This window comes from Symsagittifera roscoffensis, chromosome 6 (genome assembly GCF_963678635.1).
Source record: "Symsagittifera roscoffensis chromosome 6, txSymRosc1.1, whole genome shotgun sequence".
NCBI classification, from domain to species: Eukaryota; Metazoa; Xenacoelomorpha; order Acoela; family Convolutidae; genus Symsagittifera; species Symsagittifera roscoffensis.
In genome coordinates this window covers 60434026-60451464 of record NC_087067.1, presented here as the reverse complement: position 1 = coordinate 60451464, position 17439 = coordinate 60434026, and the positions used below count along the sequence as shown (strand labels likewise).

The window sequence follows — 17439 nt, the reverse complement described above, 5'->3', positions numbered from 1 at the left end:
AATCCGTGGAGCTTGAGGCGCACATTTTGGCGCCCCACAAGGGACCCGATCTCATCCAGTATTTTCAGTTCATAGCCGATTAAGGAATCGGAGTGCCTCAAAGCTGCGAAGGTGCCCTAGTGTGGTACAGAAAAGTGGCGGAGAGAGTTGCCGAAGACGTCACATTGGGCAGTCCAGTTATCCAGGAACAGTTAAAGTTATTGAAAAAAATATCGGAGGAAAAAAATTAAGCTCAGTCGGTTAGAGCATCGTGCTGGAAACGCGAGGGTCGACATTTCAGGCCTGTCTGTGGTTTAGGCAAATAACTCAATTACCGTGGAAAGAGTTTCTGTTGACCGACTGGCCAGTGGACCGAAAGTTGTCTTTACAAACCATTCTTTGCAATAAAATTACGTACGATGTGTTATTGTGTATCCCAACTCAAAGCAAGCTACAAGTGGTAATTTTTCCTCGATACCAAAATTTTTTGGATATTTGTGAACAGAATATTAATCCGTGAAATCGGATCATAGACATGGGGTACTAGACTAGTTTTATGGATTGGTTTATGACTCGAACCTGCTGACCAAAATTTTTAGGCAATTTTTTACTTTTTTACCAAAATTTTTCAAAACGTCCCCATAATTCTGCGAAACTGTGCTGTAACATGACACCAACCTTATGGTAAGTGGTCTGGTAGCGAAATATTAGGCAAATTAAGTTGAGTTTTTTCATCTTCAGGTTTTTTCCGCGTGTGTTGTTGGAACTTAACCAATTTGCCTGATCCCCCACCCACCATTGGTGAAACTAAAAGCCAGTTCGCTTCAAGTAAATCTAAGCCGTTTCAGCCCGTCCGATTATTTACTTCGTTGCGCGTCACTAATGTTAAGTGGTCAAGTACGGTGATATTAAGTGAGTTAAGTTGAATTCTTTCATCCTCAGGTTTACTCCGTGTGCGTTGTTGGAGTTCAACCGACCTACTTAATTTCCCCACCCCATTGGTACTTAAGAGTAACGTAGCCGTCGCATAGGTCTCTTAAGGGTATGGTATTCATTCTAGGGGCTAGTTCCTTGGACCACGCCCTCCGTATACTATCCGCGCCGTCTCAAAAGCGCATGAAAGAGAATTGTTTCACAAAGCCCGGTTTAAGCTTTAACTTTAACGCCAGGGACTCGCAGAAAACTATCCAATACTATCTGCACCACTTTTTGTCGAATCGGAAAGATCTAGTTATTTGGCACGCCATAAATAACTCCATTAGTAAGCACCGCAGTAACAACAACCGTAGTTTGAGTACTGACCAACTTAAGAGCCTTCTTTTGAGATACAAGGAGAATATTACCGCTGTTGTATACTGTCGCCGCAACGGTACGAACAATATAGAAGAAGAGTTGAAAAAGAAGGGTATTCTCGTTCTTAACATAGTTGAGGATTTTATCTCACAGCGAAAGGCCAAATACTTATCGAAAAGTATAAAGAGCTGCACCAGCCCCCTTCCCTTGAGTTGAAGACTCTGGTGTTGCTTAGACGATACAGTGCTGACCTAAATGCACTGAAAACTAAGAAGAAGCGAAACCGTGTGTCGGCTAAAAATCGTAGAGCGATTCACAACAGACTTAAAGCATTGAAACTTCAAGTTACTCCCACTTGTAAGTTATTGATGTATTAGAGTATTTTGTAGATTTACTTGAGTGAAAATAAAGTTTTTTCTAAGAGTCGTTTTTTTTCTGAAGTTATTAAGCATGGAAGTTAAGTTTCAGAAGAAAATTAAGAAGTTGTTTAAGAAACGTAGCAATCTCGAAAACGAACTTTATAAATGCCACGAAATAATTTTAGAATACAATACATAGAGGGTCAGAGTCGTTGCTCAAAAATTGATACTTATATTGAAAAATGTAGGAACTATATAGAACAAGCGGTCGAGATAAATACTGAGTTGATTGATATGGCAGCAAAAAGTGCCAATCCCGACGAATTGATACCGGCACAGGATATGTGGCTTCATAAGTTGACTCAAAGCAACGGTAAAGTTCTACAGGAAGCTATCACATATAAAACAAGTTTTGAGGCAGTAACAGAGCCGGACAAAATAGATTGCAGCTCAAAAGTTTCTTATCATTCTGAAAAAAAGTGAAAAACCCCGGTCGCATTAAACAGATACCCGCTCTAAGTTGTCGCACAGCAATCGGGTTCTCAGAAATCTAGTTATTCCGCCGCTCCGTCGAAAACACTTTGAGAAAAAGCGCGATTTAATGATTTTAAAGAAACAACAAGAGGAACTTGAGAGGCAGGCAAAGGTATCATTAAGACTGAAAGAACAACAAAGCCGTTTAGAGTTGGAAAAATTGGCTGAAGAACACAGGAAAAAACTGGCAGAAATTGAGTTGAAAGGGCTTGAGTTAGAAGATGAGTTGTCGGAAATCAGCGAGAATGCCGAGGAAAGTGGTTTAACTCGAATCTCTCCACAACTAACACTAGACGAAAGGGATTGTACGCGTCACTGGGTCGAATCTGTCGACCACAATCAGCCTGACGCTGTTGTAGTTCCCAATCAAGAGCAGCACGTTCGTTCAACAGCTGAGGCAACCTATCCTGCATTAACAAATTACTTGGTCTCACAAAGTTTTACAGGAGTGAATAATGTCCAGGCAGCTTCTAGTGATCCGGGATTGCCTTACAGTAAGCACATTCACGGACAACATCATAATTTGTCGAATTTGGTCCGATTGCAGGTTTCCGTTAACAATCCAGTAGGGTTACAACAGGTCATTCAACCTGTTTCTAATAATTTGCCTCAGCAAAATCTTTTGTCCACTCATCCGGTGCTAGGCAATCCAAACACAGGGTCATTAGTCCCGGTAACTTCTGAAAATGATTTTGCTCCGACAACATCCGCAGAAGTTCCTTCTGGTGTAGCACCGTTCGTTCCTGCATCAACAACAACTAATCAGGTTTCTTTAAGTCATCAAACTACAGGATCAGTAGTAGCTGGCTACCAAGCATCTCTAATCCCATCCCAACAACATATGGGTGTTCCCGTTGGTAGTTATAACTTTTCAAGTGACCACTATAATCCTTATAGTAATTTGTGGAGACCAGCTGTTACTGCCCCTTTAATGTCAGCTCAACAACACTACGTTTCTTTGACAACTGTTTTTTCCGCAGTAACTCCGATTGTTCCTCCGAATAATTTTGTTCCTTATTCAAGTGGAGGGACTGTTTTTTGCGCAGCCTGAAAATTCTTCACATGCTAACCAACCGTTCGTTCCTGATTGTCACGGTAATTCTTCGAGTTACACACCGCCAACTCCCGGTAATTCACTTGGTGCAGACGTCGAGCGTCCACTTTTGACACGAGAGTTGGTTAATATACTCATGCACAGCCGAAAAGATCATCTCCCTGAGTGGAAGCTGACCCAGTTCGATGGCAACCCACTTAATTGGCATGAGTGGTTTGGGCAATTCACATCGACGGTCGATTCAGCCATACTCAGTGACGATGAAAAGCTTAACTATCTGAAAACGCTCGTAGTGGGTAAAGCAAAATCCGCAATCGCTGAGTATAGCTATAGCGGAGTACTATATAAAGACGCATTAGTAACTCTTCAAAGAAAGTTCGGGCAGCCGCATGCTGTAGTAGGGGCTCATCTAGATAAATTGAGTAATTTTCCGCCGCTGAAAATGCATAACTCGGAAAATGTAATTGGATTTTCCTCTGCAATTTCTGGACTTGTTGCCGTATTCAAGTCTCTGTCTTTTGACGACGACCTGAAAAGTGTTAACTTGCTGAATCAAGCTGTGAGTAAGCTTCCCCCGAACCTTAAGGAGGCATGATCAATGCAAACCGTAAGACGCCAGTGGCATCGACCAACTCTGCTAGATTTCAACGAATGGCTTAAAGATTTCAACGAGTGGCGCTTCAAATGTGAACCGAAGTTACCGCAAATCTAGGGGTTTTTCTAAATTTCTTTTAAAGGATCAGAAGACCAAATAATCAGAGCTACGGTTTCTTAAATTATTGATTTTTCTTTCAACGACTTTCCATTTTTTTCCGGTTTTGAACATACCAGTTTTCGTCAAATTCCCTAGAATTTTCAAAACGCGTAAAGATGTACTAAAAACCTGATTTCAGTTGAGATCTGAAACGGAAGATTTCATTTTTATCGCTTAGAAAATTTCACATCGCATCAAAAATTTATTTTTCCTCGCCTATTAAGAAAGCCTTCTCTCCGATGCAAAACCTTTTGCAGAAGGCGAAATCGCCTATTTTCAAGGTTGTTTTCGGACAAAATTCACAGCGAGATTAAACAAAAGTTTATTAATAGACCGCATTTAAATATGTAGAGCTACACCTTTCAAATCTTTGTATTTTGCCTTAAAGGACTTAGCAGTTTTTCCGGGCCTAATAATGCCAGTTTTAATCATCTGCACTAAGTTTCGCTTCGGAAGGAATTTTTTTCTCGAATAAGAGAAAACAATTTTCTCAAGTGATGTGAAACTTTCTATCGATAAAATTTAATTTTTGCGCTTCAGATCCTTACCAAACTCAGATGTTTGGTACATTTTTACGCGTTTTGAAAAACCTAGTGCATGTGACAAAAATTGGTTTTTTTTCAGACCCGGAAAAATTGTAAGTCGTTGCAAGAAAAAATGAATAATTTGACGGAGGGTAGCTCTCATCATTTCGTTTTGGTCCTTGAAAAATTGTTGTTCAAACTCCCAGTGAGTGTTGTCCAAAAGGATCCTTGATTAGAGGCATTTTACAGAGTAAAAAGTTGAATTTGCGTTTATATTTGTCCTTCAGTGTATTAAACGTACTCTAAGGTTACATTAGATTTTGATAAGTATGTATGCTTGGTCGGAGACGCAAAAACTTCCTTAATCTACAAGGTGATTTTGTTTTGTAACATTTTTCAGTTTCTGTAAGCGGACGTCTCCCGAAATTTTACAGGCTGGTTGGAGCATGATAATTTTTTTTCGCTGAATGCTAATTTAACTTTGACAATTGTTTCTTTTTCAAGACATTTTTTTGAAATTGAAGTTCATTCGAGACAAACTTATAAATTTTTCATAATTCTTAATGAAGATACTTGTATGGGCCGTGTTGATTTTTTGTGTTTTAAGAAAAAAATTAAAACTCAACCACGCTCAAAATTGGGTTTTGTGATGTCGGCTTTTTGGTTTCTTTTTGAGCTCAGTTCATTTTCATTCGTTGATAGGCAATCTATGCTCTGGAATTATGTACTCTAGTGGCGCGAAAAAAAAGTGAGTAACTTCTTTTCTAGTCGGTCCAATGAATTGGGGTTTTTTGGCAAGGCTCTAACGAACCATTTCCAATTTTAATCTAAAAAAAACTGAACAAACAAATTTATTGCTTGTGCGACTCATGACCAAACTTTTATATCAGCTCTAAGTTTGAAAATAGCTGGAAATTGTTTAATTTTCACCAGTGTAGGTCACATTTTGCGGTTTTTTAATTTATTGCACTAGTGGTTCAAATATAGCTTTAGTTTTTAAAACTTGCATGGAAACATTCTATACCCATGTTTTATATTAACAATTTCTGTCAACCTCAATTTGTGGAATGCTCAAATTGAACTACTAGTTTCTTCATTTGTGAAGAAATTTAAACGCAAATTTAACTTTTTTCTATGCTGCTTTCTATTAAGAATCATATATTAGAACAACATTCCTTGGGATTTTCAACAAAATTTTTTCATGTACCTTCATAGCAAATGATCACAGCTACCCTCCATAAATTTTTTTCGTTTTTTTCTTTCAAGAAGTTTTTTTCCGGGTCTGAAATTACCAGTTTTCACCTGCTGAACTAGGTTTTTCAAACCGCGTGAATTCAATTTTATTGCTTAAAAAGTTTCAAATCGCATTAAAAAAATTCCTTGCATATTCAAGAAAGTCGTCTCCCCGTCAAAACTTATTGTAGATGGAAAAAACGCCTTTTTTCTAGGTTGTTCCGGGGCAAAATTCACTGCGGATTTAAACACTAGATATGGAAACGAGTAAATGGTCATAGCTACCCCTATAAAATTAATGAAATTTACTTTCAAGGACCTAGCAGTGCTTCCGGACCTGAGAATGCCAGTTTTAACCGTCTGCACTAAGTTTTACATCGGAGTGAATTCTTGTAATTTTCTTGTGAGTTTTTGTTGTGATGTGAAACATTCTAAGCGTTAAAATTGAACTCTTACCTGTGATATCTTGACTAAACTCAACTGTTTCGTACAATGTGAAGCGTTTTGAATAACCAGGTGCATTTGGGGAACTGGTTATTTCAGACCCTGAAAAAATTGGCAATCATTTGAAAGAAAAAATTAATAATTTCATAGAGGGTAGCCGTGATCATTTGCTTTTGGTCCAGGGAAAATTTTTTTTAAAGAGTAATGAAGGTAGTGAAGACGCTTATATCGGTCTTGCTGATTTTTTTGTTTTGTTTTTTTTTCAGGAAAAAGTTAAAATTTTGATGCACTTAGGTATTATGCACTTTTTGAGTTCAATTGAAATTCATCTGCTGAAAGTGACGTTAATAGCACTCTCCAAATCCGAACGTGGAAATGGCGCGAAAAATTCAGTTTTCTCAAGTTGGGTTCATGTTATCAAAAAAGCGCCAATCATAAATGGTTTAGAAATTCAAAGAGCTTAAAGGGTATCTATTTTTTTTCTTTGAAATTCGAAAGATTTTCAATAAAGTCAGTGTTTTTATGTTTACTTGCGTTCATTACTCTTTTCCAATCTTCGATTGGCTATGTCTTGTATTCCCAGTGAATGTAGTCCAAAATGATCCTTGATAAGATGCAGTTTAGGTACTAAAAACCTGAATTTACAATTAATTTTGTCCTTAAATGCATTGGCGTACTCTAGGGTTACATTCGATTTTGATAAGTGTGTACGCTTGGTGGGAGACGAAAGAACTTGCAAAACTTATAAGCTGTTTTTTCAATTTTTTTTTCAGTTTTTTCTCATTGGGGGGAGTCTCCGAAAGTTATGCTGGCGTCTTTTGAGTATGGGATTTTTTGCTGAGGTTTAATCTAACGTTGTCAATTGTTTTTCAAGACATTTGGTTTCTGAAATTGAAATTCATTCAAGGTAACGTACAAAAAGTACGTTATTCACATGAAGTCGGTTATAATGGCCTTTTTGATTTTATTTTTATAAAAGATTCTCAACTCATCTACTCTCAAAATTGATTTTTGCCATGCTATGTTTATGAAAAGCAAGTGTAAAAATTGAATAATTTCAGTTCTGAAGGAGTTGAGATGGAATCAGAGTTCGACTTCAGTCGGTCGAGTGCCTCCACTGGACGGGGTGTCTCGTCTCTATGCAATCCCACTCACTGTATTAGACGGTCAGAATTCATTTTTAAATACGTTTCCATCAACTTTGAGCAGCTGGAGGTAAATTTATGAGTTGTCTGGATAGATCTCAGTAAAGTTCTTAAGACCGACGACATGATTGTTATAATAAACGCTTTAAGAAAGGAACTAAAATCATTTACGAACCAAAAGAGCTTACTTTTTAGCTAAATGAAATCAATTTCAAAATGTCTGTTCAACACGAGGCTTATATTATTTTGACTTCTTAGATTGTTAGCAACTTGTAATGGATTTTTCAAGCTCAAGTTTAAATTTTAGGTATCTTACCCATTAACTGTTTCAGATCTTCAAGATTTGATCAAGCGTTTCAAAGAAAACTCAGGCCTCCTGACAGGAGAATTGTGCGAATCAGGTGGCCCATTTTTCTTGGTAAATTGGGACCCCTTCTATTGCAGCTGTGAAACAAGACCAAGGAAAATACCTGTTCACGTTGACGGACCAGACACACCGCGTGAACAATTTCTTATCGAACAAATTGGCCTTGAATATTTCAAAATCACAGATGAACAAAAGGCCACGCTAGAGAGTTTAAATATCGGCTTTTCAAACTCGCCAATATTCTTCGAAAAAGTTGAAAAATTGTCGGAAAACGCGGAAGTTTTTCTCGATAATGGATGCGGTGGACAAAATATGCCATGCAAGTGGAAAATAAATTCGAATATGTGTTTTCAATGTTGGATCAAAATAACTGAAAAAGCTGACCAGGACCAGTATCGTTACACTGAAAAATGTGTCCACATTGTCCGGAAAAACCGTCTTGATAAGATCAGAGAAATTTCAAAATACAGCGGGGGGAATAGAAGGTCACATCATTTGTATGGGTCTCTGAATGTCTATGTGAACTCGACGGATACGATATTTGACTTGAAAAAGAAACTAGCACCTCGCGTTCGAATGTTCATTTCAAATATAGAATTGTCCCGCTTCAATTCTGATTCACAGGTACGCTTAAGTTAACGTGTTCAATGTTTTCTGTTGACTCATTTTATGTTCATTTTTGGCAATCGAACAGTTGGGTGATTTTTTGATGTGTTTTTAAAACACTAGTCGATCGTAGTAGTTTATCAATTAACTAAGTGAAAACTCTCAAATATGTCTTGGTGATTTTTTTTCAGCAAAAAGTCTGAAAAGTTGCTCACACTCACATTGCTTTTTCGCGTTTGAATTTTGATTGCTTTTTTAGTTTAGTTCATTTCCTTTGCTAAAAGGAAGGCTCACGAAGAACGGGATCGACTCCCTTTAGTTTCGAAAATTGGACTATTGGAATATTTCACTATTGATCCATTTTTCTCAAATTGGGCTATTTTTATCAAAAGTTTGCCAATTAGGAATTTTTCTGGAATTTCAAAGAGCGTTGAAGGCCGTTCTTTTTTGAATTTTATAAAGTTCTTTTTGAATTTCATAAGTCTTTCTACACAAGCAATGCTTGTGTTTTAGTATGAACTATCTTTTTTTCCAACCTAAGTCGCAAATAATGTTGCGACGCAAAATTATTGCCACAAATTGATTTCTTTTTGAAAGTGTTCATTTTGATCAATGATCAGCTATTAAGTCGGCCAATGCTAAGAATTTTAACACAGACTATTATATTACAAATAATAGTTTAGTTTTAAGGATCATGGATCTGTAGCGTAGAGGTAGGGAAGGAGACCCCCCAGCAAAATTTGAGGGTTCGAACCTGGGCAGGGTCGGATGTTTTAATGAACTTTTTCGTATACTAGTTAAAATGTGTCCGCTCTTTAAATTGAGACATGTTAGTTGGTAAATGACAAATTTTCAAAATGGCTGGTACTGCTAATGCGTCATGATTGGCTTGTGTCACTTAGCAATTATCAGACTCATAATTGGCGAGCGTCACTTAAGAAATTTTGTAGAAATTTTCACTCATTCAGTTTTTCCCAGTAGCGTTATCGGTCATAGTTTTGCTGGTGTATGCAACCTCGCCTCTGTGTAAAAGAAAAGTAAGCTCCACTATCGAGCAGTGAAAGTGTAAAAGTTACAAAAAACGTGATCGGCTTCCAATTTCGGATTTTGATTATCGAATTTCGTAGCGAAATTAAAGTTATACTTATTGATCCATTTTTCTGAAATTGGGTTAGTTTAATCAAAAAGTGTCAATCACAAATGTTTCTAGAGCTTAAAAAACAATCTTTTTTGAAAGCTGAAATTTTTTCAAAAAAGTAAGTCGGATTTTTTCTTTTTACTTGCGTTCATTGATTTTTTCTAACTGTCTGTTGTCTTTGTTTGTTAAAAAAAATTGTCCCATTGCTACTTCTAAGATTTTCAGTTCGATCAAATCAGCATGATATAGAGATCTTTAATTTTATGAACATACTTTTTCCGTACATGCAAGTTGTAATTTGCTCGCGAGCTCAATGTTAATGAAAACAGATAATTTGTGGATTCTTAATTTTATTAATATGTTTTTCTTCAGCTGCAAGAGATTGAGATTATTCAAGAACAACAAGAGCGCATCAAACAGTTGGAACTGGAAAGGGATGCCGAATCCATCAATAACTCTTAGAAACCGATGGTTGGTTGCCCTAATCTACTTGGACTTCATGTTTAAGAATAGCAGCAGTACTTACACCCCCACCCTTTATGAAGCAAAAAATAGTTGATTTTTCTATATATAAAATCAACTATTTTTTGCCATAGACAATCAACTATTTTTTGCTTCTTAGGGGGTGGGTGTGTAAGTACTGCTGCTATTCTTAAACATGAAGTTCAAGTAGATTAGGGCAACCAACCATCGGTTTCTAAGAGTTATTGCTGGATTCGGCATCCCTTTCCAGTTCCAACTGTTTATCGAGTGACTTAAAGTTAAATCCTACTGGTGGAGTTACTTACAGTGCTCTTGGGTCAATTAGGCTTAAATAACACCAGTATCAAGATTCCCGCACCGTGCGCCCATGGATTCTAATCGATTATAATGGATTCCCGAGACAAAAATAATCGATTATAATCCATTACAGATGTAAAGTTCAGACCACGAAATCGATTATATTGCCATTATAATCGATTATTTTTGAGAAAAAATAATCCATTATAATTGATTATAATCCATTATTTTGTCACTGAAATTGATTATTTTGTCAAGAAAAACCATTATAATCGATTATTTATGAGGTAGAAAAATCCATTATAATGGATTATAATCCATTTTAGTTAGCTAATTCAGCGATTCTATTTTTATTTCTAAATATGCCTGGAAGAAAAAAGCAAGTTTAAAGATGTAAAATTACAAAACTGCAAGTATACGAAAATATGCATATACATAAAATTCAGGGAAAAACATCATAATGTTGAGGGAAAAACATCATAATTGATTCTAATTCAGTGCTTTTTAAAACTGCAAATATAGGAAAACATGCATATACATAAAATTCTCATTACTGTTTTAAAATACTCAAATATAAAATAATCATGTGTTTTTAGATATAAAATACTCTCAAGTTGTTTTATTTCGAAAGTTTTCCCATACAAAACTTCCATACAAAAAGATCAGCGGGCATCGGGTAGGAGAGCCAGTGACCTCAGCGGGCATCGGGTAGGAGAGCCAGTGACCTCAGCGGGCATCGGGTAGGAGAGCCAGTGACCTCAGCGGGCATCGGGTAGGAGAGCCAGTAACGGAATATTTGTGCTCGGGGTGTTTTTTATCTTAAGAGAAGTTTCGACTTTTTAACTAGCCTTTTAACAAAATTTTATCATTCAAAAGGTATTGTTTTCCTAAGCTTAAATTTGAAAAGATATTTCTCCTGTGATTAGCACGCCGATGAGTGACCCGTGACTTCGAAAATTGGTCGCTAAATATACTGGGACGCAAAAATAAGTTGACAAGCCAAAAAGGCAAAAGAAAGCTAGCAGAACGTAAATGCACTAATACTGAGAATAGTCACCTCGTGCCGTAAGCACTGCTCTAAAACGACTAAGGCATAGAGTTTATCCATTCTTCTTTAATAGCGGACTCCAGCTAATAAATTGTGGTTGGAGCAGGATGACGCCGTCTAAGTGCTGTTAGAGGTTATCCCACAAGTGCTCCATTGGATTCAAGTCCGGTGATAGCGATGGGGAACTCAATCATTTAATTTCATAGGGGGTGGGTGTGTAAGTAGTGCTGCTATTCTTAAACATGAAGTTCAAGTAGATTAGTGCAACCAACCATCGGTTTCTAAGAGTTATTGCTGGATTCGGCATCCCTTTCCAGTTCCAACTGTTTATCGAGTGACTTAAAGTTAAATCCTACTGGTGGAGTGACTTACAGTGCTCTTGGGTCAATTAGGCTTAAATAACACCAGTATCAAGATTCCCGCACCGTGCGCCCATGGATTCTAATAGATTATAACGGATTCCCGAGACAAAAATAATCGATTATAATCCATTACAGATGTAAAGTTCAGACCACGAAATCGATTATATTGCCATTATAATCGATTATTTTTGAGAAAAAATAATCCATTATAATTGATTATAATCCATTATTTTGTCACTGAAATTGATTATTTTGTCAAGAAAAACCATTATAATCGATTATTTATGAGGTAGAAAAATCCATTATAATGGATTATAATCCATTTTAGTTAGCTAATTCAGCGATTCTATTTTTATTTCTAAATATGCCTGGAAGAAAAAAGCAAGTTTAAAGATGTAAAATTACAAAACTGCAAGTATACGAAAATATGCATATACATAAAATTCAGGGAAAAACATCATAATGTTGAGGGAAAAACATCATAATTGATTCTAATTCAGTGCTTTTTAAAACTGCAAACATAGGAAAACATGCATATACATAAAATTCTCATTACTGTTTTAAAATACTCAAATATAAAATAATCATGTGTTTTTAGATATAAAATACTCTCAAATTGTTTTATTTCAAAAGTTTTCCCATACAAAACTTCCATACAAAAAGATCAGCGGGCATCGGGTAGGAGAGCCAGTGACCTCAGCGGGCATCGGGTAAAGAAAGAAAGTCGTCTTCATAGAAACAATTTTTGAGACTTTCTTTGATCATTGGGTTCTTCGATTGATCTGCTACTTCATTGAGGCATCTTGTTGAGTGAAAAGCTGACAAAGCTATTCCATATGTAACACGTGTCATCTTGAGATGTTTGATTTCATCCGATTTATTTGATCTCCAAAGTATGCGATGGAAATCCTTCGATTTGTCCTCTAGAGCAACTTCTCGGTACATATTTTTGCGATATCTGCTGAAAAAGCAATTGGGTAGAACCTGAAGCGCATGATTATCGAGTAGAGGTCGTCTTGTACCGTGGGAACAACCACGTGTCGTTGAGTGATTGTCCGGTTGATGTTGTTGCAGATCCGTCGAAAATTACACGTAGCTTTGTGGTAGTAGAGTCTTCCTTGAAAACGCAGTGATATGGCAGATAATATACGCTATCAATTGGCTTTTCGATTTCTCCAGACGTTATGTACTCCAGATGCCCCATATCGAGAAATTCGTCTATGAATGCGGTATAGCGATCTTTTAGTTCTGGATTCTGTTCCAGTCGTCGCTCGAGATAATTGAATCTGCGTTTTGCTTGTGCTAAACTGTCGCCAAGTTGACTATTGGGCTTGAAAGGCAGCTGCACGGTGAATCATCCATTTTGTAGTATGGTTGTTTCCTTAAAGTGAGATTCACATCGATCTTCTTCTGTTGTTGTCTTTTTGAAATCAGGAATTTCTTCTAATTCCCGAAACTTCCTTAGACTATCGTCAATAGACACATGAAATGACTTGAAGAAGGTTGTTGGAGGACCGGGTGTTCTGCCGCTAATCATCCAACCAAATAGAGTGTCACGTTTATAAAGCTTGTCTGTAAGCTTAAGCTTTCCGCAGCCAATATTGTCGTTTTAGACATCACAGCCTAGGATTATATCGATTTCCTTTGGTTTATCAAAGTCTAAGTCCGAGAGCTTAAGACGTGTGATATCCAAACTGTTCGGTATATTCAGCCGTTTTCTGGGCAGGTAGCCAGAACGTTTTTGAAGAGTGAAGGCTTCAATATGTAGAGATTGATTCTGAGAATCCTTTGTTTCCAGATTGACAGAACCAGATTTCACAGTTTTTGCTCCTCCGCCAACTCGAGTTAGTTGAAGAGTCAATTTCTTGATTGGTAGCTTGAGTCAGTTAGCACAGCTGGTTGTAACGAAACTGCATTCAGATCCGCTGTTCAGTAAGGCTCGACAATTGTGATAACCGCCATTTGCAGTTTTCACCTCAATTAGTACAGTTCCCAGTATGGTAGTGGCACCGGTAGTACCCCCGTGACCCGCAAACTTATTTTCAGGTTCCGGTTGCTTGTTTGGGTCTGTATGGATGTGAAGTAACGAGTGATGACCCTTTCGACAGGTTTGGTACTTTGACTTCGATTTGTACTCATGATTTTGGTGTCCAAGGGACAGGCAATTGAAGCATAGTCGCTTTGATTTGGCTTCTTGTCTTCTATTGGAAATAGACATTTCCTGAAATTTTGTGCATTGATACACGCGGTGATCACCACTGCAGCATGGGCAGATGATCGTCTTAGCAGAGTTCGTGTGGTATGTCTGTACCTGTGTCTGTGTGGTATGTCATCTTTCTTAGAGTTTCCATATTGGTCTGAATTGCCTTGATGATTTTTTCTATGAAGTGAAGGTAACTGGAGGTCCCTCGTAGCTTCTAGGGCGCGAGATCGTTCCTCCAAGAACTTCTTCATCTGTTTGATTTTTGGCCTGTCACTTCCCGCTCAGGAAAGTTCCCATTGTATTCTAGTTTCAGGATCTAATTTCTTGGCCAAAACGTGAACCCAGATCAAATCGCATTGATCAATTTTTAGTCCAAGTCCTGTATGTGCCATCGTGTTTTCCGTGTAGGTGTTAATCAAGCGACGTAATGCAGCGGATGACTCATGCTTCATTGGAGTGAATTCAATAATTGCTTCCAAGTGAGCGTGTGAGATCATCTTGACATCAGCATATCGATCCTTTAGAAGTTCCCTTGCGACTGAGTAGTTCGCGTTTGTAGTAGGCGAGTGGGATAGCAAACGAAACGGTTCATCCTTGAGGGCACCCTTTATGTATTGCAGTTTCTGAACATCAGACAGCGATGCATTTGAGTGAACTGCTCCATCAAAGGATTCTAAGAAAGGTAGCCATTGATCATACCTTCGCTAAATGTTGGCGAATTCAGTTTCGGCAACTTCAGGCAAGTATCTTGGTTTCGGCCAGCACCACGTTGGGAAGTGGATTTGTAGGATCCTGTTCTGCTTGCGCTGTCGTCATCTTTGACCGATTCAGTTGAATATTTTCCTCGGTCATCTAACATAGTTGTGATCATTTCCATCAAACAATCTACTTGAAGGTAGATTTTCTCAGCTTCTTCCAATTCAACTTCAAGTGCATCTTCATCATCGTTTAGAACATTTGAAGTTTGCTGATTAAGCTCTTCCAGTTATTTTTTCTTTCGTTCGCACATCGTGAGATTGGCCTTGAGAGTTCCAATTTCCTTGTAGATTAGAGCAGATGCCTCTTTGTTGAAGATTGCTGAGACGGCATTTTCCGATCGGGTAATGACACCGATGTTAGCACTTCTTGATCGCTTCAAAGCAGGAAGAGTGAGCGTCACGTTGCTCATGTCACTAGCAGGTGATGACATTTTTAACTTTCCTCTTTGTTTCTAATCTTTGGTTCGTTCGTGAGTCGCGTTGCACCAAAAATGTTGTGCAGCAAAAGTTGGGAAACGAAAAATCACCAATCCGACTGAATAAAACTAGTGATTCGCAAAGAATGTAAATTATTTCATGAGTTATAGATAGTAGTCAATTGATTTTTGTTAAATGCGGTTTTAAATAAGTAAATCAGTTCAATCGTAGATTTAGTTCAAGTAGAAAGCTGAGATGTCTTTTTTAGGCTTCAACAGGGTCCAGTCTGGCGTTCACCCTGCTTAGGCGTCGGGATCTGTGCTAGTTTTTCTTAGAGCTGATCTCTCGAAATTTATCTTTCAACTGGAAGTGTTTCTCGCGAGCCTGGAAAAATTCCCAACTTCTAGGACTGTTTTCGCCATGCCAACTTACTTTTGCACTTCAGTATATAAAAAAAACTAATCGATCGTATTGTTTTATTGTCAGCTTAATTGGTTTTGGCTGAAAACTTTTTCATCCTCGCTTAATCAGAATCAAAAGTAAGTTTGTAGTTAGAAGTTGATTATGTCATCAACATATTTTGTTTGTAACCTTAGATTATGTGAAAACATTCATCTTTGAGAAGGACCAGCTCTTGTAAAATGTTAGCTTTTTGTGTGGGATTTTTAAAATTCTAATAGATCCAATGTTTTTTTTCAGTTTTGATAGTGTAATTCAAACAAATAAATACAATTATTGCGAAAAGAATCATAGAATAAGGGAAGAGTAAATTAGTTTTTCAGGCAATTGAAATCCTAGACGAGGACGAACGGACTCTTGAGTGTTGTAAAGTGAAACCACTGGTGCATTTGATGTATGATAAGCCAAAGGATCCGAATGCACCTAGTGTTCCAGACACTGATCACAACTACAGGGAAGCTGGATTTGCAGGCTCAAATCTGCTCTCAGGAGCATCTTCGACTGGAACCATAGCTACCCAAAAAGCAGACGGAGTTATTACCGGAAGTCAAAAGTCAGATGGCGATATTATCGGAGATCACAAAGTAGATACCATGATTAACGGACGCCAAAAATCCCAGGAGGAACTGGATGATACAGAGTATCAAAAAATAGTGAAAACAGTAGTGAAATGATGTCTAACGGAAGTGAAATGTTTGCTTACTTTCCTGCGGTGGTTGGTACGGAAAAAGATGAGTTCTAATGCCACAATGACGATATTGCCGGTCCTGAAAAAATGGATACCGTGGACAGTTTTGTTAGATAGATAGACAGAAAGATGGATATTTTGATAGATAGGTAGAAATAGAGAGAGATTGGTTCTGTGGAGAGTTTCTTCTCTGAGCGAGTATTTTGTTTTTGATGTTTAAGCAAATGGTTTAGTTCTACAGATAGTGAGATATAAAATTGAAATGATGAAATGCTTGGTAATGATGTTTTGTTTTTGATGTTTAAACAAATGGTTTTGTTCTACAGATAGTGAGATATAAAATTGAAATGATGAAATGCTCATTTTTGATTTCAATCAAACACTCAAGAAATTAAGCAAATCCCACCTAGTAGGTGTGTTTTACTGAAATTTTCATTTTAATTGGTAATCGATAGAAAAAGATATACTAATCGCGACGTTTGAATCTGAAGGTTAATAACATCAATGCGAACATGGTTTCTCGAGTACGTAACGCATCCAGATACTTGAAATTTTCTTCTAGCAGCCCTTCAAACATGTTTTTTTGGTAGCCTGTACTCATATCATGCTATTGTTCATGATTTTGACCTTCCAGCAGTCCTCGGGACTTCTCTTTCATAAGAAAATTTTCGTCCCACTTTTTTGCTGGTTTATCTTCTTTTGGATACTGTGCGTGAAATGCACTCAACTCAGTTTAATTGTTGTCGGATGGTAGACTCTGATACTTGGTGTGACTGGATGTTTACTGGATGGAAAAAAAGAGTATTTGAATCGTTTAAATTATGAAGAACGCTGCTGTATGCCACCATCTTTTTACGGTGGCATTAATTTTTCTTGTTTTTTGTTTGGACTTTTATTGAATTAGGAAGGAAATCGCACCATCACAGTCTGTTTGAGGCATCGAAATTTGGGCACAACATGTTACTTTAATGGGGTCCTTGCAGTCAATAAAAAGTTACGTTAGAACTATTGAGTCAATTGCTGAGCGAGTTATCACATTGAGATTTTCATGTTGCCTACCAACTTTTATACTACCCAGCTCTAAAAGTATTCAAACGGGGAGCTTACCTGCATTCTTTAATCAGACCAAAAACTAGAAAATATTTCAGATAGAAATAGTTGTTGATTGGTTCTCGTGACCGACTGAGCATGAGTATGAGCATGGGTGGGGGAGGTGGTAGTTCGGACTACGCTGTTTTGAAGCAGTCTGCTATGTCCGAAGAGGCAGTGGCCTCCTTTGTTAGAAGACTAGCCC

At 37.6% G+C, this 17439-nt stretch overlaps 1 protein-coding gene across 1 annotated transcript in view; it reads left to right on the top strand.

Moving 5' to 3' along the window:
- The window catches only part of LOC134848856 (uncharacterized), a 36715-nt gene extending 20208 nt beyond the window's left edge, over positions 1-16507 (top strand). Inside the window, exons 11-13 of the mRNA XM_063866366.1 lie at positions 7236-7340; positions 7652-8310; positions 15781-16507. Of these exons, the coding sequence (XP_063722436.1) occupies positions 7236-7340; positions 7652-8310; positions 15781-16131 (1115 nt within the window). The 3' untranslated portion in view covers positions 16132-16507. The remainder of the gene's footprint in view (positions 1-7235; positions 7341-7651; positions 8311-15780) is intronic.
- Positions 16508-17439: the final 932 nt, after the last annotated feature.